The sequence below is a fragment of the Canis lupus genome, chromosome 3 (assembly GCF_048164855.1).
Source record: "Canis lupus baileyi chromosome 3, mCanLup2.hap1, whole genome shotgun sequence".
Lineage (NCBI taxonomy): Eukaryota > Metazoa > Chordata > Mammalia > Carnivora > Canidae > Canis > Canis lupus.
The window spans coordinates 12,179,420-12,196,595 of NC_132840.1; the positions used below are offsets into that span (position 1 = coordinate 12,179,420).

Sequence of the window (17,176 nt, forward strand, 5' to 3'; positions counted from 1 at the left end):
AAATTGTCTCCTTAGATTGTCTTCCAGTTCACACCTTTCCATCTGGACATCACAGAAGCATTCTGGGCTTTCTTAATCCCCGAACACAACATCACCATCCCTTTTCTACTGGTAGGCAAAGCCACCGATCCTCTCATCAATCTAGACAAGTCACACATCAATTTCAGTTGTCTCCTTATTGGTAAGGCTGCCCCATTGGTTTATGTTTGAGTTGGTGTGACCTGTGAGGGAGGGGAGTGGGACTGACCCAGCAATGAACTCCAGGAACAGACTTGGGTGGGAAACTTTTCTGGTGCCTTCCAGAAGCATGTCAGAGGTGCTCTATCACTGTTCACAAAGCCACAAAGTATTTATCTCTCAATCTAATTTCCATCAGGTATCTTCTAAACCCACACACTATAACCTAAGAAAATTTAGGAGCCTTGCTACAGATCCTACTCTTAAGATTCCTTGAAGTTCTGGACTATGTTCATTTCTAGAGCCTCACGTTATCCCCATCTTACTTGTATGTGCCTCCAGAATATGGGCTGTATTTGCCTCTCAGTCTGTGCCACAGGGGGTCAGATTTTCCTGCCATCCTTTTAGGCACTTATTCAGCTCAACAAATATTACCGAGCCCTTGTATGACCCAGGCACTCTTCTGTGACCTAGAAATGCTGTGAATAAAGCCAAAGTCCCCACCCTCATGGTGCTTACATTCTAGTAATAGAAAGCAGACTACGAAAAAAGAAAATATATAGCATGTCAGATGTTAATAAGTATTCTAGAGAAGAATAAAGCAGGGTAGGGGGAATAAAGGATGCTAGTATGCAGTGGGAAAGTGACATTTGATCAGAGACCTGAAGGAAATAAAGGAGGTGATTGCCAAATCCCTTATCACATGGATGTGGGGAGTGTGTGTGTGTGTGTGTGTGTGTAAAATACAACTAAAGCCAGAAGATGTTTTAGTAACTCATTAGATTTTTATATTTAGAAAAGTAATATTCTTTATAATCAGACAATCAATCTGTATAAAATTTTAATCTCTTTCCACCCATCCTTTCCATCAAGGAAACAAAATGTTGACAGTTTGTTATGTAATATTTCCATACATTTCTTATACTGATATATATAAGTAGGTAGGAAGAGATTATAGTGTTTCAGAAGTTTCTGAACAAATAAATGGGCAGTATAGTATAAGAATAATAACAGCGCTCTTGTATAGAAAACAAACAGATGGTTACCAGAGGAAGAGGGGGGTTGGAGAGATGGTGATAAAACAGGTGATGGGGATTAAGGAATGCACTTGTAATGATGTGCACCAGGTGATGTATCGAAGTGTTGAATCACTATACTGTACACCTGAAACTAATATAACACTGTATGTTATGTTAAATATTAATTAAATAACTAAAAACAGCAAAAGCGAGACAAACAGAATTTAATCTGGGAATGCAAGGGTGGTGCATTTCAATATAATGATTATATCAACAGATTAAAGAACAACCATGTGATCATATACTAAAAATCATTGCTAAAATTAAGCAGAAATTCTCAACAAAAAATTCTAATAGTAAGATAGGAATAGAGGGAAAAACTTAAAGAAGACGAACCAGGAGTACCTGGGTGGTTCCATCAGTTAAGCATCTCCAACTCTTGATTTCCACTGATGTCATGATCTCAGGGTCATGAGATCAAGCCCAAGTCAGGCTTTGTGCTGAGTGTGGAGCTCGCTTGGGATTCTTCTCTCCCTCTGCCCCACTCCTGCTCACACATATGCTCAAGAGCTAGCTCTCTCTCTCTCTCTCTCTCTCTCTCTTAAAAAAAAAAAAAGACTAACCAAAATCAAGAGGCAAATATTATCCTGTAAATAAGCCACTAAACTCTTTTCACTTCAGTTAAAATCAAGAATTAGGCAAGGATGCTCATCATCACCATTATTATTGAATACTTTCTTAATAATTTTAGCAGATACAATAAAACAAGAAAATTCAATAACTGGCATAAACATTAGGGAACAAGAAACAAAACTGTCTTATTTGCTGTTGCTGGTGACTTCATACATAGAAAACCTCAAGAGGCTCTAGAGAAAAGCAAAACAAACCACTAGAATCAATAGGATAATTTAGTAAGTGGCTGGATGCAAGACAATTATGTAAAAATAAATAGTTTCTCTTTCTTTTAGTGATAAGCACCTAGAAACAGAAACAAAAAAATCCATTCAATATTGATAAAACCTATATAATATCGAACGATAAATGTAACAAGAAAAGCGTAGGACCTATATGAAGAAAACTATGGAATCTTATAAAATGCCCCCAAACAAGATGTGAACATTTACTAGTTCTCTCAAAATTAAATGCAAATTTAATCAAGTTTCAGGGATCCCTGGCTGGCGCAGCGGTTTGGCGCCTGCCTTTGGCCCACGGCGCGATCCTGGAGACCCGGGATCGAATCCCACGTCGGGCTCCCGGTGCATGGAGCCTGCTTCTCCCTCTGCCTATGTCTCTGCCTCTCTCTCTGTGACTATCATAAATAAATTAAAAAAAATAAATTTAAAAAAAAATCAAGTTTCAATTAGAATCCCAACTGGTATTGCCAGATAAAATACAGGATACATAGTCAAATCTGAATTTCAGATAACAATGAGTAATTTTTTAGTATAAGTATGTCAGTATAAGTATGTCCCATGCAATGGTTGGGACATACTTATACTAATATAATATCCTCTAAATCTGGCAACCTTAATCCCAAAAGGATTAGGGGTGGGGGGAGAATTGGATAAAATGATTCTAAAGTATATGCAAAAAAAAAATAGATGCTCTACAGTAATCAAGGAAAGTAAGAAAAAGCAAAATCATGACAGAAGCTGTATTAGGGCCCTGTCAGGACACTCATGACATACCCGAGCTCTGATTCAAAAGAGTTTAATGCAGACTATTTACAAAGATATGGGCAGAGTTAAGGGGCCTACTGGGGAAAGCGAAGCCCTCACTAACAAAAGCAGGGAAAGGCATTGGGTCCAAGGAAACAGGGAGAGAAAATAAAGTCATCAGAGTCACCTAGGATGCCATGAGCAAGACAGAGGACCCACCTAGCAGGAGCGGGCAACCGATGGAATAAAGTTCTAGAAGTAAGAGGTAGAATCTCCCCCAAGGGAAGAGGGTCACTTGTAGACCAGAATCAAAGAAGAGAGGTAGTCAAGAACTGAAGAGCTTGGGAGGAGAGGGAAAAGAAGTTGAAGAATTTGTTCTAAGAGGAGTAGTGTCTCCTGAGATACTTCAGGAGCAGGCATGAGGCTTTCTTCCACTGAGGGCTGGTGTTTCCGCCTTAGGCAGAGAAGCCAGGGAGACCGTTCAGATCATCAACAAGGAGGAGCAGGGGTTCCACTTTGCATTCCAGGACAACTCCCGATATTCTGAAGGTTTCAGCAATAGCCTGGTGATATGTCCCATGGAAGGCTGGATCCCACCACTGTCCAGGTACAGCAAAAGTCTCCCATGACTGTACCCTCCCAATATAGCAGGGGTTCTAAGCCTGCTAGTCAGGAGAATCTTTTTCCCTCAGAGTGCTCTATATCATGTCTCTTCCAACTCTAAAATTTATATGAACAGTCCCATCCCTGTCTACTTATTTCCCATTGTTCATTTTCCTGATAAATTGTAGAGCACTGAGAACTCTCAGCTTCTCTTCTCAATATTTTCTCTCATTTCTATATTTTTTTCCTTGCCATCTACCGTATTTGTGAATTCATAAAGCAATGTCCCGCCATGTCTGGCAAATCTTCAAAACTCATCGTAAGTTGGAATGATGATGCCTTTTCCTCATAGTGGGTATGCTAATCCATCGGGCTCATATTCTTCAGCAGGTTATAGCAGGTTGGCCTTGTCAGCTAATCTGCTGTCTTCTTCCCTGACCAGATTCCCAATTGATATTTTCTTCACACCAAAGCAAGAAGGAGATGTGAACTTTAATTTGATCTGCAATGTGAAAAAGAAAGCCCAGCCTCTGACCTTAAATGTCAAGGCTGAGGGATACACAATGAATGCAGAGGTCAAGTGCAAGGACAGAACTGGCTTAATCACTCTCCTGAGTCCCAAAGAGACTAACATTATCAACTTCTATGAGGTAAGAGTGTTGAGAGAGCCTTGATTCATTCTCTCACCCCCTTCTCTCTCTCTCTCTCTCTCTTGATTCATTCTCTCACCCCCTTCTCTCTCTTACACTCTCCTCTGTCTCTCTCTCTCTCTGTCTCATTCTCTTCACACTGGCTGGAAAAAGCTGTACAAGTGAGTGTTAGCTGAATCTGTTTCAAATTCCAGGGAGGCTAGGAGAACAGAAACATGCCAGAAGCTTCTCCATCCTCAGAATGCATATAGTTTAGTGTATATAGTGCATATAGTTTACTTATTTTTCAGGGGGTGGATAGATGGTAGGGAAGGTAAGAACACTTGTGTTAAACATAGAGGAAGGATGTTTGGCTACCAAGGGAGGTCTAAGAATTAAATTGCCATCTCACTCTTCAGGTATGAGGGTCCCCCAGCTCTTAGTAGCTCTTGCTGGTACATCTGACTACATTAAGTCCATGATACTCACCTCACTAATATCATCTGTCATCCCTATTTCCCAAAGGGTATTTTCCCCAACATATTACATATCCTAACCCCAGAGAAGGGAACCATGACTTGCATTCCATCAACATACTTCTCTGTTCCCTGTCCCTCAGGTAGAGTTGAACGAATGTGTTCAGTGCGAGCTCAGCTTTATCAACACTGGAAAGTTCAACTTCAGCTTCCAGGCAGAGCTCTCCGGCCCCAAAGCCCTGCTGCAGTACTTGGAATTTTCACCCATTGATGGCAGTGTGGATGTGGGTCAGAGTGCCCATGCCTCCCTGTCTTTCCAGCCATTTAAGAAGTGTGTCTTGAAAGGCCTGGAACTCAAAATCAAGGTGAGACCATTTAACATCGTCTGACACTGAAAGCACTCACAGCACTCTGTCTTGAGAGATTAATTCTCCTGGATGTCCCTTGTCTTCTCTACCCTGCCAGAAGCTCCTAGACAGTGGTTGTGTTGGAGACAGTCTCACAATCTCTAGTATAAAGGCCTCACCTACAGTTGAGGCAGCTGGTGAATAAGTGTCCATTGAAAAGCAGTTGAGCATCCATGCCCTGGAATCCTGTGCAGCTATTAAAATTAATAAGGGAGTGACCCCTGGGCGGCTCAATGCTTGAGCATCTGCCCTCGGCTCAGGTCATGATCCCAGGATCCTGGGATCAAGTCCTGCATCAGGCTCCCCACAGGGAGCCTGCTTCTCTCTGTGTGTCTCTCATGAATAAATAAACAAAATATTTAACATAAATAAGTTAAAAAGAGAGATGAACGGGAAGTAAAGAGGAAGCAAGAGAGACAAAATATATGTAACATTTTCTAAAATAAGTTATTGAATGAAAACCCAAGGAATTACGATGTCCTCAGGAATGGCAGAAAAGGACCCTTGAAGAGCTGCTCTTCCACAGTGATGAGAACACTGGCAAAAACCAGCAAAATCAACTTTTTCAGAACTCTTAAAAGGTTTGCAACATTCCTAGGATCATTTATTCAAGAAAAATGACTGTATTGTGTGTAGATGCCTCAATTTCTTTATCTCTTAATCTGTCAATTAACATTTAGGTTGTTTCCACATCTTGACTACTATGAATAGTGTTACACTGAACATGAGAGTGTTAATACCTCTTCAAGATCCTCATTTCAATTCTTTTGGATTCCAAAGCCAAACAAAGACACCACAAGAAAACTATAGGCCAGTATCCTCAACAGAATATCAATAAACCAAATCCAACAATACATTGAAAAGATCATGCACTACAACCAAGTAGGACTTATCACTCAGATGCCAGGATGGTTCAACATACAAAAATCAATTAATGTGATATCTGACATTAACAAAATAAAGGACAAAAATCATATGATTATCTCAGTAGAAGTGGCAAAAAAGCATTTGACAAAATTCATCAAAGACTCTGAACAAACTAGGATTAGAAGGAAAGTACTCCAACATAATAAAGATCATATATGAAAAGCTCAGAGCTAACATCATACTCATCAGTGAAAAGCTAAAAGCTTTTCCTTTAAAATCAGGAACAAAGCAAGAATGCCCACTCTTCTGGAAGTCCTCAGCAGAGCAATTAGACAAGAAAAAGAGAAAAGGTATCCAAATCAGAAAAGAAGTAAAATTGTCCCTGTGTGCCAACAACATGATCTTATTTACAGAAAACCCAAAAGATTCCATTTAAAAAAATCTGTTAGAATTGGGGCGTCTGGGTGGCTCAGTCAGTGAAGTATCTGCCTTTGGCTCAGATCATGATCTCAGGGTCCTGGGACTGAGTCCCACATCAAGCTCACCTCTCAAAGGGGAGCCTGCTTGTCCTTCTCCCTCTGCCCCTCCCTCTGTTCATGTACTCTATCAAACAAATAAAATCTTTAAATAAAAAAATCTGTTATAATTAATAAAATAATTCAGTAGAGTTGCAGGACATAAAGTCAACAAACAAAAATCAGTTGCTTTTCTATACACTAACAAGAAACTATCTGGAAAAAAATTAGGAAAACAATCTCATTTACAATATCACAGAAAAGGATTAAATTGTCAGAAATAAACTATAGTGGTAAAAGACTTATAAGTTGAAAACTACAAAACATCAATGAAAGAAATTAAAGACAAACAAATGGAAAGACATCTTTTGTTTGGGGATGGGAAGCCCCAATATTGTAAAAATGTCCATACTACCCAAAGCCATCTATAGTTTGAGTGCAATCCCTATCAAAATACCAATGGCATTTGTTTTACAAATACAGAAAAATAATTCTATAATTCATATGAAGCCACAAAAGACCACAAATAGCTGAATCAATCCTGAGGGAAAAGAACAAGGCTAGAGACATTCCACTTGCTGATTTCAAAATACATTACAAAGCTACCATAATCAAAATAGTAAAATACCAACTTTGAGACAGACTCATTGACTCTCAATGGAACAGAACAGAGACCCCAGAAATAAATGCGCACATATACAGCCAACTGACCTTGGACAAGGGTGCCAAGTCTGCACAATGGGAAAGGATAGTCTCTTCCACAAATGGTGCTGGCAAAACTGGATATCCATATGCAAAAGAATGAAATTGAGCCTTTTACACCATGCCCAAAAGTCAGCTGCAAATGTATTAAAGACTTAAACATAAGGGACGCCTGGGTGGCTCGGTGGTGGAGCATCTGCCTTTGGCTCAGGGCGTGATCCCTGAGGTCCTGAGATCAAGTCTCACATCAGGTCCCCGACAGGAAGCCTGCTTCTCCCTCTGCCTAGGTCTCTGCCTCTGTGTGTGTGTCTCTCATGAATAAATAAAAATTTTACAAGAAAAGAAAGACTTAAACATAAGGCCTAAAACTATAAAGCTACTAGAAGACAACATCAGGGGACAGTTTCATGACATTGGTTTGGATATGATACTAAATGCACAGGCAACAAAAATAAAGAAGCAGGACTACCTCAAACTCAAAAGCTTTTGCACAGCAAAAGCAACAATCAACAGAGCAAGGAGACATTGTCTTTATTCATATCCTCAAGGAGAAGGCAACTGATAGGGAACCAGGGTTACAACAATTGGAACCCAAGGTCAGTTGCTGGCCAGTCCATAACTTAGACATGAAGTCATAACACGGTCCAAAAAAAATTTTTTTTTCAATTAGAAAAAATAAAACTGTAAAACTCCTGGCCTGGAACTCAAGGGCAATGTTACAGCCATCTTCTCTGCCAAGTGCCAGGCACGCCACCTCAGAAAGGGCCCATCCCTGTTGAGAACCATCTTTTTCAGAACTTTTGTGCCTTACAGCAAAAAGAAATATCACACATGTCACAGGACCTTCCTGCTCTAATTGGCAGAAAAGCCGAAGGTGGTCCATTTTAATCATTTTCAGGGAATCAGCCACAAAATGTAAAGAGTTTAAAAGCCTTAAGTAAAGATGGAACTGGAGGTATCCTGCTGAGTGAAATAAGTCAATCAGAGAATGACAGTTATCATATGGCTTCCCTTGTATGTGGAATATAAGAAACAGCAAAGGGGATCCAAGGAGAAGGGAGGGAAAACTGAACGGGAAGTCATCAGAGAGGGAGACAAACCATGAGAGACTCTTAACTCTGGGAAACACACTGAAGGTCACTGGAGGGGCGGGGGCAGGGAGATGGGGTAACTGCTTGGGGCATTAAGGAGGGCACGTATGTGATTAGCACTGGGTGTTACATGCAACTGATACAGTATTGAACACTGCATCTGAAACTGATGATGCACTATATGTTGGCTAATTGAATTCAATTTTCTTTTTAATTTGTAAAGCCTTAAGTAAGAAACTGTTTTCAACTGTAAAGTCATTAATGAAAACTTGTAGCAGTGACCGTTATGTTTATTCTAATGACGTTTAGGATGAATAGTGGGTATATTGTTTTAAATCAATTATCAACTTACAAAATTTCATTTTATAAAAATTTCTGAAGAGCAAATTAAGTTCAAATCCCAACAGGCACATGTGTCATCTTGCTGAGAATCCGGGTATGACCCATTGCTCTTTATATCTTGTACTTTTTCACCCTTCACACTGGAGCCTTGGACCTCATTCTTGTCCTTTCCTGGTCACAAGATGGCCATTCCCTGGATGCCCTGTGTCTGCATTCAAAGTGGAAATAAGAGGGAAGAGCCTGAAGGCAAAACAAACCAAAAAAACAACAACAACCAACCAACTGAACTTTCCCAGCAAGACTGCCTCTGTATTCAAAATAGGATACCGGTCTTGTCCTCTTGTGTTTATATCCTGATGACCAGAACTATGTCTGATGACATAGTGTCAAGGAAGGATAGGAACTCAAGTATTTTCACCCAATCACATTGGCAACTAACCCAAGCCCTATGAGTAAGGAACCCTTGGGAAGCAGATGTGGGGCAGGAACTAGCAGTGTCTTTCACCCCTCTGCCTGCCACCTGAGTCATCACTGCGGGAACCAGTGCAGTATCTGATCTCAGAGCACCCAATTTGCTTTCCTCACATAAACAAACTTCTTTTTTTTTTTTTTGAGTGTTTTTTTTTATTGGAGTTCACTTTGCCAACATATAGCATAACACCCAGTGCTCATCCCTCCAAGTGCTGCCCTCAGTGCCTGTCACCCAGTCACCCCAAACCCCTGCCCACCTCCCCTTCCACTACCCCTTGTTCATTTCCCAGAGTTAGGTGTCTCTCATGTTTTGTCACCCTCACTGATATTTTCACTCATTTTCTCTACTTTCCCTTTATTCCCTTTCACTATTATTTATATTCCCCAAATGAATGAGACCATATAATGTCTGTCCTTCTCCAATTGACTTATTTCACTCAGCATAATACCCTCCAGTTCCATTCACGTTGAAGCAAATGGTGGGTATTTGTTGTTTCTAATGGCTGAGGAATATTCCATTGTATACATAGACCACAGCTTCTTTATCCATTCATCTTTCAATGGACACTGAGGCTCCTTCCACAGTTTAGCTATTGTGGACATTGCTGCTAGAAACATCCTTCTAACCTGTGAGTCAGAATCTCTGCCGATGAAGTCCACGGACCTGTTTGGGGTTTTTTTGTTTTGTTTTGTTTTTGGCAGGGGGATGGGGGGAAGCACCAACTGCTTTCCTCTTTCACCTGAGGACTTGAGGAGCCTTTGTTCACATTTCTAATCACTCTCTGCCTGCCATTCTCTCCCCACAGATAAGCCATGGCCCGATGTTTATGTGCAGCATCTCAGGCTGCGCTGTGAGCCCAGCCGTTCATTTCTCCTTCACCAGTTACAACTTTGGGACCTGCTTCATCTACCAAGCTGGGATGCCCCCATACAAACAAATCCTGGTTGTCACCAACAAGGAAGAAACGTCTATGAGGTAAGCAGACTTCCCAGAGCTTCCAGATGATTCTGTAGCTCCTTGTGGGTCCTAAAGGTGAAGTCTTGCCAAAACAGAAAAAGAAAGATTATGGTACAGAGTCAAAGACAGTTGGGCCAGAATCTGAAGTTTCTTTTCTCCATAACTAATGCTTGGGTAGCCATGATTCAGATTTCTGCTAAAAATCTTCTTTAAGTGAGGAGGGCAATGCCAGATGACTCGACAAGAGGCTCAGTGGCTTGCATTTATTTTCTTCACATAACAGATGTGGAAGCCAAGGTCTGAAGAGTTAAAAAGTGAATTTCTCAGCCCATTATTTTCCAGTTAATAACAGATCTATACCAAGCCTAAGTCTTCTGATTAAAATCCAGCGTCTCTGTACCATCCCTGTGTAGAATATTCCAGTCCAGGTTTCTGGGCCTTATTCTAGACCTTTTGAAACAGGATTTCCAGAGGCTGACCCAGAGACCTGTTTCCTCAAAGCTCTCTAGGTTAGTACTATGCAATAGAACTTTCCTGGACACTGGAAGTGTTACATATCTGTGCTGTCTGATATGGCAACCTGTGACTACACGTGGCTGCAGAGCACATAAAATGTGCCTGATGCAACTGAGGGACTGGATTTTTAATTTTTTAAATTTTAATTCATTTTAATTTGGATTTAAATTTGAATAGCCACATGTGTCTAGTAGCTACTGTACCAGATAGCATAGGCCTAAGTTCTAAGCCTAAGTTCTTTTTTTTTTTAAGATTTTTTATTTATTTATTCATGAAAGACACAGAGAGAGAGAGAGAGAGGCAGAGACACAGGCAGAGGGAGAAGCAGGCTCCATGCAGGAAGCCCAACACAGGACTCGATCCCAGATCCCCAGGATCATGTCCTGGGCCGAAGGCAGGTGCTAAACCACTGAGCCACCCAGGGATCCCCTAAGCCTAAGTTCTAAGGTTAAACTCTCCTCCTCTGAGATGGCGGATAATAATAGCATCTCACCCATGGGCCTATTAGGAGGATTAAATTAGTTCCTCTAGAGAGAGTACTGAGAACAGTGCCTGGAACATAGGAAATGCTCAGTTATCCGCTGCTGCTGCTGTAATAATGATGGTTAGCATCCTGAAGGGTAAGTTACAAGAGTGTCATGTGATTTGAAATGCTAATTAAAAACCTTATCTACCTGCACTCTCCTGCATGATTTAATTCAATAGGAGTCCTACACAAAGGCATTAAGTGCGGTTTATTGATCTAGCTGGACTCCTCTAACTACCTGGAAGACAGACAAGGAAGTGTTGTAATGGAGAGGTCCAGGGGCCAGAGGTCATGGCCATGGTCTTCAGAGCGGATGTGGTCTTCGAAGGTGCTGTGTAGTTGAGCACTTAGTGATAATGAGAACATTTGTGGAACATTTCCTCTGTGCCCGGCTTAGCAACTGACTTGGTCACTGTATTCCCTTTAATGCTCACGACAACTATGAGGTAGCTGTCACTGTCTCAGCTTTACTGATAAGGGAACAGAGACCCAAATAGGCCAAGTAACTTTTCTCAGATCTCATAGCTCGTTAGTGATACAGTCCAGATCCAAACTCCTGTCTGTGTGACTTCAGAACACATACTCCTCTGCGCTTTGCCACCCAGTTACTTAGGAAGTGCTTTCTTCTTCTCCTCCCCTCCTCCTCCTCCTCCCTCTTTTATTCTTCTTTTCTTCTTCTTCTCTTCTTCTTTTTCAGAGAGAGAAAGAGCAAGCGGGGGCGGGGGGTGGACAGGGGGAGCGGCAGGGCGAGGAGAAAGAATCTTAAGCAGGCTCCACACCCAGCATGGAGCCTGATACAGGGCTCGATCTCACAACCCTGAGATCATGAACTGAAATCAAGAGTCAGACATTTAACCTACTGAGCCACGCAGGCACCCCAGGAAACGTCCTTCTTATGAGAGGATACAAAGCCATGAGCTGCATTTTCCAGAAAAAGAGGACAAATTCAGTGCAAAGAGCATTGAGCAAAGGGCTGTGGCACTTTTGAGTTTGAGGGTTGGTTCTACCAGGATTTCAGGGTGTGATTTGGGGTAAGTAACTTTATGCCCAGGGCAGTGTGGGCTGGATCACTGCTGAGTCACAGCCCTTAAATGCTGTGACTCTAGGGCAGCAGGTCAGGAAACTATCAGTACCCAGCTCAGAGAACCAAGGGGACAAAATCAGTCTTTCTGGTCTTTGACCTCCAAGAGCACAGGCTGGTGCTGCCAATGCTCTTCCTTTGTAGAGAAAACAAGAAGTATGTGGACCCTCTAATTTACACACCTTCCTTCTGATTTTCTGTAGCTTAGACTGTCTTTACACCAATACCGCACACCTTGAGGTGAACTTCCGTGTTGATGTGATCAAGCCGGGAAAGACACTGGAGATTCCAATCACCTTTTATCCTCGAGAAAGTATCAGTTATCGAGAACTCATCCCCTTTGAAATCAATGGGCTCTCACAACAAGTAATTGAAATCAAAGGGAAAGGCACCGAGATGAAGGTAAGAGACAGTTGGGGAGATCCTCAGGCTTGGCATCCTCCTTTTTGCCCTCCCGGCCACCTATCCCCCTGCCACCGAGGCCACTCTTCTTCCCCTCTCCCCATATCCAGCCCCCAAGCTCCTCTGTCAGAGGCCAGCCAGTCCCTTCCAAAAGATGAACTGTCAAATCTGACTCAAGTGAATCATAGACCTTATTCAATACCAAACTTTCGTGTCTCATAGGTTACAACTAATCACAGGCACCGGAGAAACATTTTCTTGGAGAAGTTTGTTTTGGGACTGTCAGATGTATAATCCTGACCACATCCTTCTTTTCTTACATCAGGCCATGTTTTGTTTTCAGGTTTAATAGGCAAGATTTGAAAAAAAAAATAGGCAAAATTTGTTTTGGATAGCAGTTTGTTTGGGATATGTATGCAGACATACGTTTCAATTGTGAAACATCTCTCCTTAAAGCCACACTGATTAATATTCCTGAGCCAGGTACAAATTCCAGGATTATATTTGTTTGAGGGCATCTCTTCCAAGTAGGAGCTCCTAATGAAAATCCTGCTGCTAATCCCTTTCTCCCCAGTGTCTCGTAAACATTTAAGGAGTCTGTTTGGTGGGTATATCTGCATTTTTAATAGAAGGTTTTGGAAGACTTTGGCCTTCCAAGATGCTCAGGTAGTGCATAGAACATTGCAGCCACTGAGAGAGAGAGATGTGGGAGGGATGGAGGGGATGTGTCCCCTGGATGCCTTCCCACCAAGCTAGAGGAACTACAGGACATTGCCACCTGGTGTGTCTGCACCCAAGCCAGAGGAGTGGAGGTCTCTTCCAATATCACTTATTCGTTCTATCACTCACTCATTCTGCACCCACCGTGTGCTAGGTACTTTGGGGGAAATCCGGAGATGACTTAAACATGTTCTCTGCCCTCCAGTAGCACAGGCTGTTGCTAGAGACTCTCAGCTTTTTAGAGAGAATGGAAACATGTGGGCTGGATATAAATGAAGCTGAGGAGCAGGGGCGTGTGCAGTTTAGTGAGTGATCAAATGACAGTGACCAGTGGGTGCTGCTGAGTGTGAGTCAGTGCTGTCCTGTGGGCGAGGCCCAGCCTGATTTTGATCCATCCAGGGCAGCATTGCAATCAATGCCTTATAAGGACTTGGAAGCGTGTCTGCTGGTCCATCTGTGCTGCCACCATTCTAGTCTGAATGGTCAGCTACTGTCACTCCTCAAAGTTTTCTCTCCTGCCATCTTCCAGCCCGTCTTCACAGAGTGACAAGCCAGAGCATTCACAAAATACACGTTTGATCGGGTCATTCCATGCTTCCCTGGCTTCCCACTTCTCCCAGCATAAACCCTGGCTACCTCCAAGCCTGTCTTCTCAGTGTGCCCCTCCTTCCTGGCCACAGGCCTTGACTGAGCCACTCCTCCAACTCAGGGCCTTGCCACGGGGTGTCCCCTGGCTCCGGGTGTCCTCCAATCTCACAGACACCCTGACTCAAACTGACTAGATCCTACCCTGCCTTTAGCTCTCCATGCAGTGTAGACATGCCTTCCTCAGGGAGGCCTCCCCAGGACCCCCAGCCAGTTCAGCATCTGTATGCGCTCTCAAGGTACCCTGAGCTTTTCCTTCATGACTCTTGACCCCGTTATAATTATGTATTTGTTGGGGCACTGGGTGGCTCAGTCAGTTAGTATCTGCCTTTGGCTCAAGTCATGAGCCCAGGGTCCTGGGACATAGCCCTGAGTCAGGCTCCCTGCTCAGCAAGGTGTCTGCTTCTCCCTCTGCCCCTCCCCGCAGCTTGTGCATGCTTGCTCGCTCTCTCTGTCTCTCTCTAATAAATAAATAAAATATTTTTTTAAAGTATGTAGTTGTTTAATGAGCTGCTTGGGGAGTAGTTTTTGCACATGAATGTTTACTGGGTGCATGAATGCCCACCTGTATGAAGAAGGCAGGACACTGAAAGAGAGGAACCACACTTGCCTCACCAGAGTAGATGATCATGATCATTATTTTTCTGGGTAATTGATAGAACCCTCCTCTCCAATCTCTTTCTGCAGATTTCGATCCTAGATCCAGCCAATAGGATTGTGAAGTTAGGAGCTGTCCTGCCAGGACAGGTTGTGAAAAAAACGGTTTCCATCATGAACAACAGCCACACCCAGCTCACCTTTAGCCAGTCAGTCCTGTTCTCAATTCCAGAACTCCAAGAACCCAAGGTTGGTGCTCAGGGCTCCCGGTGGGCTCTTTGTGCTTCACAATGATACAGATGACTGTGCTAGCAACACTAACAGCTCACACTTCTTGTGCACCTACTGTGTGCCAGACCATTCTAAGAGCTTCCCATGTGCTACCTCTGAATGTCTTCAGAAAAACAGTAGAGAGCTAGTACTTTTATTATTCTCATTTTACATATAAGGATATCAAGGCTTAGAGAAACTGCATACGTCAAAAGGCAGCAGAGTGAAAGAAAAAGGGATGGATTCAATAGATATGAATTCTTATGAGTATATATATCCTGTAGAAAATTTGAAAAATATGGAAGCTCATAAAGAAAAACATTTTGGGGGTGCCTGGGTGGCTCAGTGGTGTAGTGTCTGCCTTTAGCTCAGGTCATGATCCCCGGGATCCTGGGATGGAGTCCCACATCACACTCCCCATAGGAAGCCTGCTTCTCCCTCTGCCTATGTCTCTGCCTCCCCCTCTGTGTCTCTCATGAATAAATAAATAAAATCTTTTTAAAAAAAGAAAAACATTTTCCCCATAATCCCACACCCTAAACAATCACTTGCAGACTACCACCGTCTTGCCATATGCCCACACAGCAGAGAGACAGTGAAATCAAGCTCTCTGGCATCTCTTCTTGGAAGGGCTCTAGTCCCATTACGAGGATCCCACTTTCATGACCTCATATAAACCTAATTACACCCTAAAGGCTGAGCACTACTCACATATGAATTTGGGGGACACAATTTAGTCCATAGAAAGATGAATACGACAGAGTGGTCTGATGGAGTTTGCAGTCTCCAGGGATCACTGACACAGAAATAACACCAGAACAGCCTAGAAACTGCAGAGGCAGGGTGTGACTTGGGAGAGGGCCATTTCGAGCATGGCCACGGGCTGTTGGAAGGCCTCCTGGTGGAGGGAGGCCTGTACCAAGCTTAGAGTGAAGAGATGTCTTGCAGACAGACAGGTTGGGGAGAAGTATGCTCCCAGGTACATATGCTCCAAAGGGTCTGTGGTTGTGGAAATCTAGGTGTGATTCAGCATAGCACAAGTGCTGCAAACCATCTGGGGCTTGCCAGATATGGGAAAATGGGCTGAGAGAGCTAGCCAGAGCAAGAGAGCTGGTGGGCATCCCTCATGTCAGGGCCCAGGCTGCCATCCAGAGGGAGGGCAGACTCGTTGCTTCCATTTCCTCATTTGTCCAAGGCAGAGTCCTCAGTGCAGCTGGGCCAGGCCCCTGACCATCGGCCGAGCCACTTTTGCCTCTTCAGGTGATAAGTGACCTGTTACTCACACCGTCACCGGTCCACTGCTGGCAACTGCACAGCACCCTGTACCCCAGGCAGCGCAAGCACGGAAGGGGCTTCAGCTTCCTTAAAGCTGATTTCGATTGATTCCTACCAGGACAAAGGGGGATGGGAAAGCCAGATGAATTTAAACAGCAGTTCTCAAACTCTAGAACACACGGGTAAGGGCACTTTTGAAGATGCGAGTTCCAGATTCTCCCAAAATTCAGTGGGCCCAGGGTAGAACCTGGGAATGTGCATTTTAAACAGCACACCAGGGAGCATGCTGCAGGGAGTCCAGGGAGCGCTCTGGAAAGACACCAGAAAGCTGAGTGTTTTCTATTTCCTCTTACCTTACTATTTCCTCCACCAGAGAGCAGGGGTCACTGGCTACAAGGGGCTGGAGAGAATTAACATTTATTGAAGGCCTATTGTGTGCCACACATTTATTCAGATGATCCAAATCTTCACTGTAGAGAAAGTCACAGAAAGCTTAAGTTACTTACCAAAGGTGACCCCGCCAGTAGGAGGGAGCAGAAAGGGATATGACCCCTGGGCTGTTGCCATCCTGACAGCAAGACCCAGGAATGGAAGCTTCAGACACCCCTGCCCTCAGTGGCTGAGTCTCGTTGTTTTGTCCAGGTCATCACCTTGATACCATTCTCCAACATCTCCCTGAAGCCCAAAGAGGTCTGTAAGCTGGAAGTCATCTTTGCCCCAAAGAAGCGCATCCCTCCCTTCTCTGAGGAGGTGTTCATGGAATGTATGGGGCTCCTGCGTCCCCTCTTCCTCCTCAGCGGCTGCTGCCAGGCCCTGGAGATCTCCCTGGACCAGGAGCATCTCCCCTTCGGGCCAGTCGTGTATCAGACACAAGCCACGCGTCGCATCCTTATGTTGAACACGGGTGACGTGGGTGCGAGGTAGGAGAGTGGGGTGCCCACCCCAAGGCTGAGCACAGCCCTCTGACATTGAATTTGCCCTGGACTTGAACTGGATGTTTGTTTTGCAAGTGTGGCCAAATTTTTATTCCCTTCCCCTCCCCTCACTCAAGATGTGACAACAGTGGCCCTGCTAGGGTGATTGCTGCTGCCAGGATTACTAAAATTAATGTAATAAGTAACATTTGCTTGGTGCCTGTTACAGGCCCTTTACATGGTTCCTCTCTGTTAATCCCAGACAGTTCTATGGCTGATCTCATTTTACAGATGAGACAACTGAGATTACTTTAC

General features: G+C 43.5%; 1 protein-coding gene and 1 long non-coding RNA gene across 10 annotated transcripts in view; one reads left to right on the forward strand and one right to left on the reverse strand.

Annotated features, from left to right (window-relative positions):
* HYDIN (HYDIN axonemal central pair apparatus protein) overlaps window positions 1–17,176 on the forward strand; it is a 383,131-nt gene that overhangs the window by 341,655 nt on the left and 24,300 nt on the right. For all 7 annotated transcript variants that reach the window (XM_072817829.1, XM_072817826.1, XM_072817838.1 and 4 more), the window contains 8 exons: window positions 16–181; window positions 3,314–3,461; window positions 3,900–4,107; window positions 4,706–4,927; window positions 9,764–9,933; window positions 12,242–12,440; window positions 14,493–14,651; window positions 16,590–16,867. In XM_072817829.1, coding sequence (XP_072673930.1) covers window positions 16–181; window positions 3,314–3,461; window positions 3,900–4,107; window positions 4,706–4,927; window positions 9,764–9,933; window positions 12,242–12,440; window positions 14,493–14,651; window positions 16,590–16,867 — 1,550 coding nt within the window. The remainder of the gene's footprint in view (window positions 1–15; window positions 182–3,313; window positions 3,462–3,899; window positions 4,108–4,705; window positions 4,928–9,763; window positions 9,934–12,241; window positions 12,441–14,492; window positions 14,652–16,589; window positions 16,868–17,176) is intronic.
* Window positions 1–17,176, reverse strand: part of LOC140628595 (uncharacterized) — a 57,663-nt gene that overhangs the window by 24,612 nt on the left and 15,875 nt on the right. For 2 of the 3 annotated variants that reach the window (XR_012026665.1, XR_012026662.1), the window contains exon 3: window positions 16,454–16,622. This is a non-coding gene — a long non-coding RNA (uncharacterized lncRNA). Of the gene's footprint in view, window positions 1–8,452; window positions 8,695–16,453; window positions 16,623–17,176 lie in introns of those variants that run through there. The other variant, XR_012026663.1, reaches the window with a different exon arrangement.